The sequence below is a fragment of the Cibotium barometz genome, chromosome 60, assembly GCF_041138505.1.
Source record: "Cibotium barometz isolate CiBa-2024 chromosome 60, ASM4113850v1, whole genome shotgun sequence".
Classification (NCBI taxonomy): domain Eukaryota; kingdom Viridiplantae; phylum Streptophyta; class Polypodiopsida; order Cyatheales; family Cibotiaceae; genus Cibotium; species Cibotium barometz.
This window is the reverse complement of record NC_141105.1, coordinates 23815345-23829659: the sequence shown is the minus strand read 5'-3', so window position 1 is coordinate 23829659 and position 14315 is coordinate 23815345. Positions and strand designations below refer to the sequence as shown.

The 14315-nt window shown below is 38.6% G+C and overlaps 1 protein-coding gene across 1 annotated transcript; it reads right to left on the bottom strand.

Moving 5' to 3' along the window:
* Positions 1–9908: 9908 nt before the first annotated feature.
* On the bottom strand, positions 9909–12263 carry LOC147605147 (uncharacterized). The gene is made up of 3 exons (XM_086794292.1): positions 11748–12263; positions 10449–10552; positions 9909–10008 (listed from the first exon to the last, which is right to left on the bottom strand). Exons 1-3 carry the CDS (start codon positions 12261–12263, stop codon positions 9909–9911), a joined length of 720 nt encoding a protein of 239 aa, XP_086650418.1.
* Between the last annotated feature and the right edge of the window lie 2052 nt (positions 12264–14315).

The following is a 14315-nucleotide window of genomic DNA, read 5'->3' as shown; positions in this document are numbered from 1 at the left end:
TGAAAATCAAATATGATAAAAGTAACACTTTTATAATAAAATAATAATCTTTTATGCATACCTTTATGCATGAAAATCAAATGTGATAAAAGTAACACTTAAAATAATAATCTTTTATGCATACCTCTATGCATGAAAATCAAATATGATAAAATTAACACTTTTATAATAAAATAATAATCTTTTATGCATACCTCTATGCATGAAAATCAATTATGATAAAAGTAACACTTTTACAATAAAATAATAATCTTTTATGCATACCTCTATGCATGAAAATCAAATATGATAAAAGTAACACTTTTATAATAAAAACATAATCTTTTATGCCTAAAAATCCATTTTGATGAAAGTATCACTTTCATAATAAAAGAAAATTATTCCTTTATGCATAAAAATCTATTTTGATGAAAGTAACACTTTCATAATAAAAGAAAATTATTCCTTTATGCATAAAAATTTATTTTGATAAAAGTAACACTTTCATAATAAAAGAAAATTATTCCTTTATGCATAAGAATAATAATAATCAATATGCATCTTCTATGCATGAAAATGACACTTTTAGAGTATAGAATTGATAGGAATTACTCTTTTAGCATAATAAAAGATAATTCTTATTTCCAAAAATTTTGCCATAACCTCCTTTGTATGGTTGACCATTTTTTAAATTTTCCTACTTAATTTTGTCTTAAAAATTAACTCTAATTGATTTAAAGTAATCTATACTAATCAAAATTCACTTATAAAAGAGAAAACATTATAAAAAGTTTAATTCCAACAATTTTCACTTAACTAGGATAAAGAAGGGTTGATTCTAAGAAGAGAGAGAGAAAAAGCCTTTCGATCAAGGCATAACATCCATTTATCACTTCAAATAATCATAAACATTAGAAAAACATAAAATCAATAAAGAAAAATACAAGAATCTCTACTTACATAATTTCTTGGAGCTTTCCTTTGGCTTGATGGTTTGAGGGTTCAACTCTTGTTTGTAACAAGAGTGGCCACCACCAATCTTTGGAAGAGGGAAATGTCAAAAACTAGTGAATTATTAATAAATTCACAGTTCTTGGCTTGGGAGGAGCAGAGTAACAGTGCATAAAACACTATTAAGTTTCAACAAAGGAGAGGGCTTCTATTTATAGGAAAAAGTGAGCCTCTAACCAAGCAAACTGATTCTAGAATTTTCCAGATCAGCTTGGTCAATTTTTGACCATTTTTAGGTCAGTTTTGCTCACTTTTTGGATCTAGTTGAAACAGGAGAGAGGAGAGATGAAAATATCCCATTATTTGGGAGTTTAAAACTCATTCAAGCATGTGAAATAGAAGCCCTCTTCATGAGGGGAATTCCGCGATGTAGAGGTGTTAAAAATGCATCATTTCACCTAAATATCTCTCTTTTTTAACTATTAACCTTGTCCTTAGTCAACTCTTCATCTTATGTGAGTATTTAGTCATTTTTGGGAGATTTTCCTTTTATTTCTTCATTTATCTTCTCCCTACATTTGGATGAATCTTATTGGTCCATAGGAACCTTAATTTAAAATTTTGAAAAAATCTTCACCCCCAGGATAATGCCTCTTGAACAGATTATACTTAATTTCTAATGCACCTTCTGGAAATCTTTTTGAACTTTTGTTTTAGGGAAACTTATTTTAATAAGATGAGGTATTTTTTTATCCAAAAATATTTAAAATCTGAATATTCTCTTTCTAGAACATTTTCTCTCTCTAGGCCAAAACTGGTAGAAACAAGATCTTTTATATTTTTGAAGAGGGATTTGACTACAGGGGAAGATACTTGACATCCTGAGAGGCTGGGGGAGGAATCTTACACACACAATAAGACTCCCCTCCTAAAAACAAAGAACCCACAAGAACTCTCTTGCACTCTAAACAACAAGGGTAAGCAATAGGTAAGATCATGTGTTGCCATTCAAAGCTCAACATCTCACTTACAACACAGTCATTTGAGTGTATAATCACACAACTCAAAATGTTCATAAACCCACTTTGGAAGTAAGTGCATCATATGTTGCATATTAAAACATAAAAAGAAGTGTAGACAAAAGAACCTCACAAAGTAGGTTCTCATAAGGAGAAAAACAATAACAACATGAGAGACACAAGAACCATCTATGCCAAAAGAAACTCCCATAAATAGAAACATCAATACAACACCTACATCATCCACAACCACTTATAATAATGGGTAAGCCATTTGTCTTACCCACAAAAAACTCCCACAGGTACTCTTATCTTTATGTTATGTTGGTTGAGTAGAGAAGAAGAAGATAGAAGAAAATTCAGCTATCCATCTCCCTCTTGTGTCTTGCTCTCTCTTGTGTGTGTGTGTGTTTACTTGCTAGGGTTTGAAGCTCTCCCTCTCCCCCACATTCTCTTTATAAAGCAATACCCCAAAAGTGGGAAAGGAAAGCCCAATTTGTACCTCTATTCTTAGCTCCTTGGGCTATTTTTATGAATAAAAAATCTCTAAATACTCATGTCATGGAAGTGGAACTACACGGCATGGGGGGGGAGATTGCACCCAATCTTGTCTTGATGATGGTGATGTTATTCTATTTCCTTAGCCTTATGTTATGCTATGTTATTTGATATCAATTTAATTCAAGTCTTTATTTTAATTTTTGATGTGTTATATGAGTTTTTTTTAATATTTCTTCAAGAAGTAAGGGTCCCGTGGGACAGATGTTGGGGCTGATGTAAGTGGAAATGTGGTTGCAAAGAATGCAAGTTAGCACCAATCACAGTCATTGAGTGTAGCAGGAGAGTTCTCATCGAGCAGTTCTGTTGATAGACCATGGAGTGGCAAGCTGCGTCATAATACCAGTCCTAAAAATGTAGTTGGTACATCACATGAAGGCAAAGAGAAAGTGGTTGAGCCCCTTGGTATGCCTGACATTTCTGCAAGGCATTCTCTTGTTGATGGAGATTCTAGTGGCTCGGACATGAGCCTTGATGAGGAGCTTGGAATTCCAGCAATGAGGACACCTAGTGTGAAGAAGGCTATGGAAGCCATGAATGCAAAGTTACGAAGATCTAGAAGAGTCAAAAATCATGTGCAGAGGTTGACTTATGATGGTTATGTGACACATCACTATGCATATATGGCAAAAGTTGTGCAAGTTGTAGAACCCACATGTTTTGATGAGGCTATGGGAAATGTGTGTTGGGAGAAAGCTATGGATGAGGAGATGGATGCATTGTATGGAAATGAGACTTGGGATTTGGTGCCATTGCCTAAAGGCAAGAAAGCTATTGGCTATAAGTGGGTGTATAAGGTGAAACATAACAATGATGGTAGCATAAGAAGGTACAAGGCTAGATTGGTAGACAAAGGATATGCGCAGATACATGGGATTTATTATGAGGAGACATTTTCCCAAGTTGCACACATGGCAAAAAACTGTGAGAGTTGTGATTGCGGTGGCTGCAACTAAAGGCTGGTTTTTACATCAGATGGATGTCAAAAATGCGTTTTTGCATGGTGACTTGCAAGAAGAGGTGTATATGGATCAGCTACCAAGTTTTGAAGATACAGGTCACCCAGAGTATGTGTGTAAGCTTCGTAAGCCTTGTTGGGCTAAAGCAAGCTCCACGAGCATGGCATGACAAGATTGTTGAGTATCTTGTCACTATTGGTTTTCATATGGTAGATGCAGATCACTCTTTATATGTGTGCAAGAGTGATAAGGGTATTGTGATCATCACCATTTATGTAAATGATCTTATTGTTGGGGGTGACAACTTGGAAGAGATTGAGCATGTGAAAAGTCTTCTCAAGAGGAAGTTTGAGATGAAGGATTTGGGAGATGTGCGCTACTTTTTGGGAATTGAGGTCATTTGCACACCTAAGGGTATTTGGCTATCACAGAGACAGTATGCATTGGACATGTTGTCCAAGTATGGAATGGCTGATTGTAATCCAATCTTAGTGCCATTAGATCAAAATGGCAAGCTTAGTGCGGATGCAGGTTATGTGTTGGAGAATCCCACTATGTACATGAAGATTGTGGGGAGTTTGATCTATGTCATGATCAGTAGGCCAGATTTGAGCTACACTATTGGCTTAGAGAGCTAGTTTATGCAGGTTCCGCGCAAACCACTTCTTGATAGTGTGTGACACATACTTTGGTACTTGAGGGCCACTGTTGATTATGCATTGTTTTATGCAGCACGTGTACCATTGGAGCTATATGGGTACATAGATGCAAATTGGGTAGGTAGCATCTCAGACAAGAGATCTACCAGTGTATTTATGTTTTCATTGGGGAGTGCTGCTATGACATGGAACAGCCCACAGTTTCCTTGTCGAGTACAGAGGAGCTGCGGTGGCAACATGTGAGGTAGCTTGGTTACGCAAGCTACTTTGCTGATTCGGGGTTGCATGTGGAGAGAAAAGTTGTCATATATTGTGACAATCTTAGCAGTATACAGTTGGCCAGGAACCCATTTTTCCATGCGCAGATAAAACACATTAAGGTACATTACCACTTCATCAGAGAGAGACTGGTGGCAGGTGACATCGACTTGGCCTACGTTAGCACATAGGATCAGGTTGCTGACATCTTCACGAATGCCTTGGAAGCTAAGAAGCTCCGTAAATTTTGAGATATGCTTGGAGTTCATGAGATGTAGTTAAGCTTGAGGGGGAGTGTTGAGATGTTAAGCTCAACATGAGCTGACACTCATGAGGCGCCTGTATGACCGTTTGACATTTATATCACTAGCGGGTTTGGTAGCTAGCACACCGACATATCTTTGCCAAAGATTCTACAGCTGGACTACATCGATTAGTCCATATCTACCTACTCTTCTTAGCATGTTCACATTATGGACCACTTGTATGGAGCACTTGTATATACTCTATTATGTGTGTTAGTCACTTTATCTTCTTTGTAGACCTTTTTTGTTGTGTGAAGAAGAAGGAGAAGAATTTTCAGCCTCTCACCTTGTGTGCTCTCTTCTAGGGTTTGTGTGAGTGTGCATGTGCTTGCAAGAGCTCAAGCTCTCTTCTCCCCTGCATCTTTTCAGCAGCTAATAGTTATGTGATGCCTACATGCTAATGGATGTGTTAGTTGTTAATAGTTTTAGATTTTTTTATAGTTGTTAATTGTTTCCTACTGTTTTGGCAGCATCTTCACCTAGGAGGTCACTTAATATTGGTACAGACCGACAGAAGTAATGTGGATAAATCATGTGGAGACACGTTGCATGACTTCTTGAAGAAGACAAAGCGACAGAAAGGCAGTGAAGGAAAGCAAGTGCCAAGGAGGGTCATGCGTGCATCTCAGGGTGCACGTGATCCTAAGCATGTTGGCCATGCGGATGGTGATTCATCGTTTCAAAGTATGCTTATGAAAACACTGAATGATGCATTTGTTTGTTGCCATTTTGACAGGTTCAATTTGTGTAATGTAAAATATTGTGCTTGGTGTCAAGTTTCTTGCCTAAAATGCCATGCTATCTATGTGCATGTATTTTTATCAATGAAGCATGTGAGGACACCTTGCAGAAAAGCTTGACACAAGCAAAGTGAAAGAAACCAAGTCATGAGAAAGCGGCATCCAGGAGGCTCAAGAAAGCTCCTAAGGAGACACCTGTGTGAGTGGAAAGTATGAAGAATACTATTGCTGAAGCGACAGAGACCATTGTTGTGCTAACACTGCTCCTGAGCATGATGCTCCTAAAAGCCATACTGATGATGGTGATTTATTGTCCCAAAATACACCTATGTAACTATGTTTTGGCCAAGAGCCAAGGAAACATTGAATAATGTATTGGTCTTTTGACATTTGATGATTCTGAGTGCAACCATCAAGTTTTTCAATTTGTGCATACATCACATTTTGTGCTTGAATCTGTACGTGCCTATGTAATATTTTGTGCTTAGTGTCGAGTTCCTTGCCCTATTTGCAATGTTGTGTGTGCAGTCATCCCATAGAGAAATGAGTATGGATTTAGTATGCTTTCAACCCAAAAAGCACAAGATGAGGCCCAAGCTACGTATCCCCTGTCACCCATATCGTGATAGGCTGAAGCGGCGGAAGGAGCTCAAGGACATGTACTATAAAAAGTTGGGACGTATTCTAGTCTAGCTATTGTGCATGGGCTTTTCCAAATTGCAATGATTCAACATGGATGCTTGAAGCACCTGATGAGGAGAATTTGTCCACACCCTAGCCAATCTCGGAGGAGAATCCTCGTGCTCTAATTCTTGACCTCAATGGTCTTCTCATTCATAAAGTGGATCTACAAGAAGAGTTTGTTGAAATTAGAGCAATGTGATGAGCTATGGTGGATCAAACACTAGAATCAACATCATTAACAAAGTGATTAGTAAATAATTAAGACGTAATTAGTGAGTAATTAGCAAATAGCTTAGTGAGTAATTAGTGAGTATTAAGATATAATTAGTGAGTAATTAGCAAATAGCTTAATGTAGGCATGGATAATCAAAAACCAGCAAATTCTCATTAGGCCAATGCCTCAATTTATAGAGTTTACATCCAAGCATCTAATCCCACTGATTTCTCCTTGATTCACTCCACCTTTCCTAGAATATCTCCACCTCTTTTGCTTGATTCTCTCCACCTCTTCACTTTTCCCAGAATATCTCCACACTTCATAAATCTTCTCATGATGCTACCCTTTATTCTCTCCCAGTAGATTCTTCTCACCTTTTCACAGGTTCTTTCACATTTACACATTCTCTTTTACAGCCTCTAACCAAGGGCTTGTTCCCGCACACACCCTATTTACTTGTATATTTCAACACCTCCCCTCAAGTGAATACTCCTAGAACACCTAGACCCTATACCAAGTTTCCCTCTTACTTGATAGTCCGTGGGTGACCAGTGTCTAGCACACCTCCCCTCAAGTTAACTTAGCACACCTCCCCTCTTACTTGATAGTCCGTGGGTGACCAGTGTCTAGCACACCTCCCCTCAAGTTAACTTAGCACACCTGGACCCTGTACCAAGTTTCTCTCTTACTTGATAGCCCGCGACCAGTGCCTCAAGTCCCTAATCTCATAGTCCTTGACACTCTCTCTCTCTATGTTTCCAAGGGTTACTCTACAAGTGCCCGCGACCTTGACTATAGTGCTCACACATACATCTACCACGTGGTCCACATCATCGGTGGCTCAGAGGTGGTTTTACTTTGTTGGGGCAGGTTACATTGGGTTGTGGGGTCTCTCTCGCTCTCTCTCTTAGATATTTTCACATGCCTCCTCACTGTTTGGAGCCTCACATCTTCTCATTAGGCCAATGCCTCAATTTATAGAGTTTACATCCAACCATCTAATCCCACTGATTTCTCCTTGATTCACTCCACCTCTCCCATAATATCTCCACCTCTTTTGCTTGATTCTCTCCACCTCTTCACTTTTCCCAGAATATCTCCACACTTCCTAAATCTTCTCATGCTACCCTTTATTCTCTCCCAGTAGATTCTTCTCACCTTTTCACAGGTTCTTTCACATTTACACATTCTCTTTTATAGCCTCTAACCAAGGGCTTGTTCCCGCACACACCCTATTCACTTGTATATTTCAACAGAGTTGTTCTTCCCATCTTGGCATATTGGATATCAACAAATTTTGGTCCTAAAGCCAAGGAGAATTTACTTCCTTGTGTGCCCTTATGCAAGCCAGTTTTTGTTGTGGGTTAGCAGACACTTCAGAGTCTTCAAATGGAGCTCATGCTCATAAAAGAACTTGGTGGAGCGATTCCATAGTTACCTTCTAGGTCTATGTGGTGTTATTACATGCTTCATTAGGCAAGGTTCTTGTGATGTCTTACAAGGTTGTCATTTGCATGGCAAGAAACCTATGTTTTTCAAGCATCTTGATGATCTTTGGGAGAGAAACAATTAATTTGATGAAGACAACACATTGCTTATCGATGATAGCATTTACAAGTGCGTGTATAATGTGCCTAGCACCTTTTGTATTGTACCAAAGTTTGGCTCCATGAGTGATTCATGGTGTGCACCATTTCTTACTTATAAGCTAACCGCATGGTTGTGGAAGTACCTAAAAGCACTGGATAGAAGATCTTTTGTTTGGGAGAGGTGATGTCTTTGGTGAATGTGGCAATGTAGAAGATTTGCAGGTTATCACACTTATTGAAGAACATGCCAAGAGAAAGCTGAACTGTTGTGGGGGTGTTGTGGTAGGCCGTGTAGCTCTCAAGACCAAGGATGACATGCGGATGGCACACGATGACACGTATGGGGATTCTCAAGAAGAGAAAAAGGCAACCAAGGTGGTCTGGGATACACCTTTCTACAAACGGCCAAGGATCTTGTGAAGAAATTAGGGCTTCTATGGGATTATGTTTTGCTGGCAATTGTACTGTGGTGTAACATTTTGATGTAATGTAACATATTCTCATTTCCTCTATAATGGACATGTAGAGAGTGTACTATAATGGACATGTGCAAAGATATATAATGCAAAGCTTCTTTTGTGTTAATAGCTATATTGGCTGTGTTATGACCTGCTCAAAATTGTTAATAACTGCTAATAGCTGCTGTTAATAGTTGTGTATAGGTGGGTTGATAAGTACTTTTCATTGACAATATTTGTTCACCAATTGATTGGCACTTTTGAATGATAGACTGAAGCCAAAATGTAAAATATATTTAATAACCAAAGATGAGTTTACAGCTCCCATGGCATGTTGTTGTATACAGATTCAAAGACCTCAAGCGAGATCATATACAATACCATGGCACCTTGAACAGGTGTCATAGGAATTTTAATACATCTAACAAGATGGGAGTATATGTAGACCACGGGCTTTCTACTCAACAGCTTGTAACAGGATTCATCTAGCTTCTTAAAAGAGTCCCTTCAAAATGTAAGACCCTGCTTCAATTTCATTACCCCAACTGTCCTCCTCATCTACTCTGAGTTGCTCCTTTGTACTTGTGCACTTGATTAAGTTGAATTCCATGCCTTCTTCATTTCCCTCCTCAACATTGACAGCAAAGTTATCTCCTACTTAGAGTGCTTCGCTTAGTGCTTCATAATGCTCTTCATATGTAGGCTCATCAAATTCTTCATCACACTATTTCCACTATTAGTTGGAGTTATCTTATGGTAGTTCCAGCTTGTCACATGTGTCTTATGACTACATCTTCTTCATTGATCATGCATGTATGCACTACAGTAACAAGACACTTATTTATATGAAAGTGCAGAGCCATCTTGTTTTGAGTAGCCACCACGAATACAATGCAATGAGTGTGCCTTGGGGAAAGCTTGAAAGTCCCATCGAATCTCTTGATTCACATCTCCCACCTTGACCTCCCAAAATATACGTTCTACATGCCTATTCTTGGAAGGGTATTGTGCAATGGATCCATTGGATAAGTGTTGACAAAGTAGCTACACAACATTCACTACACATTTCAACTTAGCTCCATTGTCCTTCAATCGCTAGAGTGTTAAAGCCCTCTTCACAAACTGCACCTGCCCCATCATGTTCTCCCTTACCATGACCACTACCAAAAAAGTTCCATATCATTATTTTTCCTGTGAACCCAGCATATCTCCCAACAAAATAGAAGGGCCTCTTTGCCTTGAATTGAGATGCAGCCCCATCAAACCAAACCCAATGTTGGTTGACATCCAAGTCTTTGTCCTTCAACCATTGCCAATGAAGCATAAAGCAATGTTGCACAAATAGAGTGTCATGCTTTTTATCTCGTCATCAGAAATGAAGAAGTGTATAGTCTTTCTCACCTCACCTCCAACCCGATAGTAGGTAATGTGCACAAAAATGGTGACTTGATTGGAGTACCAATGCATGGATTGGATTTCATTTTGTTCCTTGAAAGAGTAATTTTCAGTGGTCCATGACTGAAACAACTACATCATCTGGAAAATGCATAATGCACTCCTTGAACTGTCCAACCCCTGCCATCGATACATGAAGTCATGTTTGATGAACTTTTGAAGGTAGCTCTTAAACAACTGCAATAGATCAATGCAACTCATCAACTCATCTCCTTGCATACAAGGTCCTTCCTTTTTTTCTTCTTTCCACCTTCAGAAGTGCTTGTTTCCACATCCTCAAATACTCTCACTGCGATGGTTTTTGCATCTTCAAACAGCTCATGGGCAACATTTTAGTTTCTCTACTCCACACTTCGTACATTCACCCATGAGACATTTTACTACATGGTAAGTAGACCCATCTTGCTTAGGGCACAGGACAGAATCTATAACCTTTGAAATGCTCTTCACAGTGTGTTTAGATGCTAAACATTGACATGGTAGTGATGAATCCATGCACACCATGCATGTACATTTGCACAACCCCACCATGTATTCCGAAGGCCTGACTACGCATATGATTGACAGCATCCTTTAAAAATAAAATTTGCACATGGTAGATACAACAACATGATAACCTGTCCTTGAGTTTTTGGACAAAGTATGGCTTTGCTGACTCAAAAGCACAAAGCTGGATTGTGACATTGGGAAAAGCATCCTTGAAACATTGGAAGAGCTCAGTCTGTAATCCAGAACATAGAAAGCATGTAAGCCACCTGTAAACATTAATAACTATTAAGCCACCTATACACCGCTATTAATAGCTATACGTAGGCTATTACAAAGTTACTAGATAGTTATTAAATTGCTACTAGAATCTTGATTAATAGTTCGCTATCAATAAGCTAGCATAGCTATTAGGTGGCAGACAATCATTAGACAACTATCAGTAAGCTTTTAGGTAGCTAATAACTGTCTACAGCTATTAGCAATAGTGACCAACTACTAGTAAGATATAAGATAGATAGCTATTAGATATAATTCTATTAGGTAGCTATCAACATCTACTATTAGGTAGCTATCAAATAGCTAATGAACAATTATAGTAATTAGATAGCTATTAAATTGCTACTATAATGTTGTTTCATAGTTGGCTATTAAACACTCATTAGACAACTATGAGTAAGCTATGTCGGAGGTTGTGTCTACTATAGCTTTTAGGTACCTAATAGCTGTCTACAACTATTAGCAATGACCAACTAGTAGTCAGATATAAGATAGATAGCTATTAAATATAATTCTATTAGGTAGCTATCAACAACTACTATTAGTTAGCTATCAATAGCTATTAGTTATAATTCTATTAGGTAGCTATCAACAACTACTATTAGTTAGCTATCAATGGCTATTAGTAGGTAGCTATCAAAAGCTATTAAAACTAGAAGATAAATAGCTATTCGATATCATTCTATGAGACATAGAGCTATTAGTAAGCTATTACACTACTATTAGATATATAGAGCTGTTAGTTATTAGAGGTACATCTATTAATTAGTTACACAACATCTAATAAATAGCTACTAGCTATATATAGGTATTGGATAGCTATTAGGTGTAAATTAAGTACACAACTATAATTAAACTAAGGTTGCTATTAGATTCATATCTACTAAACAGCTTCTACTAGTTAAAATAACTAGTTATTTATTAGATATCTAAAAGATATACAACTATTAGACAACTATTACGTATATGTTAGGTGAGAATGTATTAATCAAGTATTAGTTAGCTACACACTCTAACTGTTAAGTAGCTACTGTCTATCTATTAACTACCATAGCTAGTTACCTATTAGATAGGCTTCAGATTTATACAACTATGAGAAATCTATTAGGTAAATATTAGATGCATAGTTATTAAACAACTATTGTGCATACCTCTGATACATCTAGTAGATGAATTGGGTGCTCGATGTAGTTCTTTCGACCAATTCTTTTTCGACATATGTCTTTTTTGTTAGGGGAAACACGAGTCTTAATTGTCCAAAAAGTGACCACCAGCTCCTTTACCTCATCAGGTATGCGGCTTCTTGGTTGTTTCCTATGACATGTGGAGAAAGACAACATGGAGTTGTCATTTCCAAGTTCCAGTTGAGATTTTTCCACATAAAAGTTTCTTCTGTCGGATAGTAGCTTAGAGACATCAGTGAGTTTGAGGATAGCTGACTCCTGTGATTCTTTTGAGTTTAAGAGCATCATCATGGTAGACCTTTTGAGGAATAATTCATCCTCATACCATGGCTTCTTCTTCAAACTTTGGAGCGTGTTGCGAATATTTGCTATGAGCGTTGTTTCAACATTGTTCTGGTGCCTTGGAGTTGTGTCTTGCAGATCTTTTAATGACGGATAAGTGATTAGCTGATTGAAGATGTCTTTCTTAGTGGCCATGTCCATTCCATTTGTTCACTGATGAAAATACCGTAAAACTTTGTCGTGTGATTTTACCAACAAACAGGTGTTGAGATGACATGGATTTTTTTGGATCAGGACATGGCAAGGGGGAGCATGATGGCACTGGCATTATAGTAAAGAGGGCCCTAACACATGAACCACTTAAGACTGATGGTATTCTTCTTAGGTAGGCTGCTGCTGATGTTGTTGCGTTTTTTACAAAAACAATGTTCAACGATTTATCTAGCTCCTATGCATAGTCCACTAAGGCAACCCTCACATAAAAAGGAAATTTTAGTTGGTAAAAATTGGTGACGTAGATAGGTCTAAGGCATGGGGTTGTGAGACGATACAAGGATCTGGAGCCTTGCACAATATTTCTAGGTTTTGCCCATCAGGACCCTACTCAAGTCAAGATAAGAATGCTATCATGTTTTTGCATTGCATGCATCAGAGGTCATTGGAGGTCTTGTTGTACCAAGTCATATGTTCAGAAGTGGACACATCTTAAACTAAAGCCTCTATCAAAAGAATCATTTACTACATCACTGGAACACGAATTACATGCTAGTGTGGTACCATAGGAGACTCCTATAGAAGAGTATCACGATGACATAGGTATGCTTGAGGGATCCTTGGATATGCTAAGTGAATTACTCAATGAAAGTGACAACTATGTTGTGAATGCAAAGGAAAACAATGAAGCAGGTGTAGAGTTCTATCTTCTAAAATGTTTAAAGCCAAAGTGGAAGACAAACAGAGCTCTTAAATATTAATGGAATGACATATGTTCAAGAGTCACATATGTTATTACATGGTATTATTTCAAACAACAACAAGATAACCCTCAATACTACACTCAAGATCACAACATTGAAATCTCGCTTGGCTAAGAAGGAAAGAAAAATCGAAAAAGGTGTAGGCTGAAAAGGAGATTCCACGCAGCAAGTGGCCACCACAGCACAACAGACACAACTGACAATAGAATTAAATCATCAGCATGATGATCTACAGCAATGGTTTACAACTCTGTAAAATAATGTCTGGGTAGCAACTTAATAACCAGATTTAGGTAATCTGGCAGGGATGCGTGAGATCCCTGCCCCCTCTACACGTCGAATTCTGGAGTGCTAGCGGAAGTAGCAACCTCTTGCACAGGGCAAAGCTTCCCACTTGGGGCCTCACCCACGAATGTCTGGACAAGAGACTAATCCCTCAGTTCTTTCAAAACCGAACCTGGAAAAAACTTCCCTCGCCTAGAAAGCATAGGCGATTCCTCCAGGAAAATCTTCTAGCGTAGTCAAAAAGCCTTAACTATCCTTTGTATTCCGACCAAACATGCGAGTCACATGGCCAAATCAAAGGAGGAATTTACACTTGGTTCATAGAGACCAACGCTTTTTTCCCCATCAAAGAGGCACAGTGTGAGAACCCCACCCCCTCCAAGAATGCCCCTCTGAGGGCACAAGCAGTGGAAGCAGCATCAGCCTCTCGCGCAGGGCAGGGATCCACACTCGGGGCCTCGCCCCCCACGAATAGTCGGACAAGAGACTAGCTCGGTGGTTCCTCCGAAACCGAACCTGGAAAAACTTCCCTCGCCCGGAAGGCACGGGCGATCCCACCAAGAAAATCATCTAATGAGAGAATTGATCTAAGGAGTCAAAGTCCTAACTAACCAAACTGATCTGACTGAACCCGAAAGTCACATGGTCATCAAGGAAGAGACTTGCACTTGGTCCATAGAATCACCACTTTTTTCCCCCTTTAGCGAGGCACAACAGTTGATTCCCTCCCACAGAACAACGGTCTTTCTAGGACTTAATCTAACTAACGTAACTTAATCGTAACTATTTGTATCATAGGAATCCCCCGATCTAGCCTAACCCCAACCGGCCCATGAGTTAGCCAACCACCCAACCACTGTATTGGTAGGATTCCTTTATAAACATTTGGTTCTATTTTGCTCAGGTACCGAGGAAAAGAGTTCCCAGGCCCCCTAGTCATACCACTTACACACCCAATATGAAATTACCATTTTAGCATATTTGGCTGTCT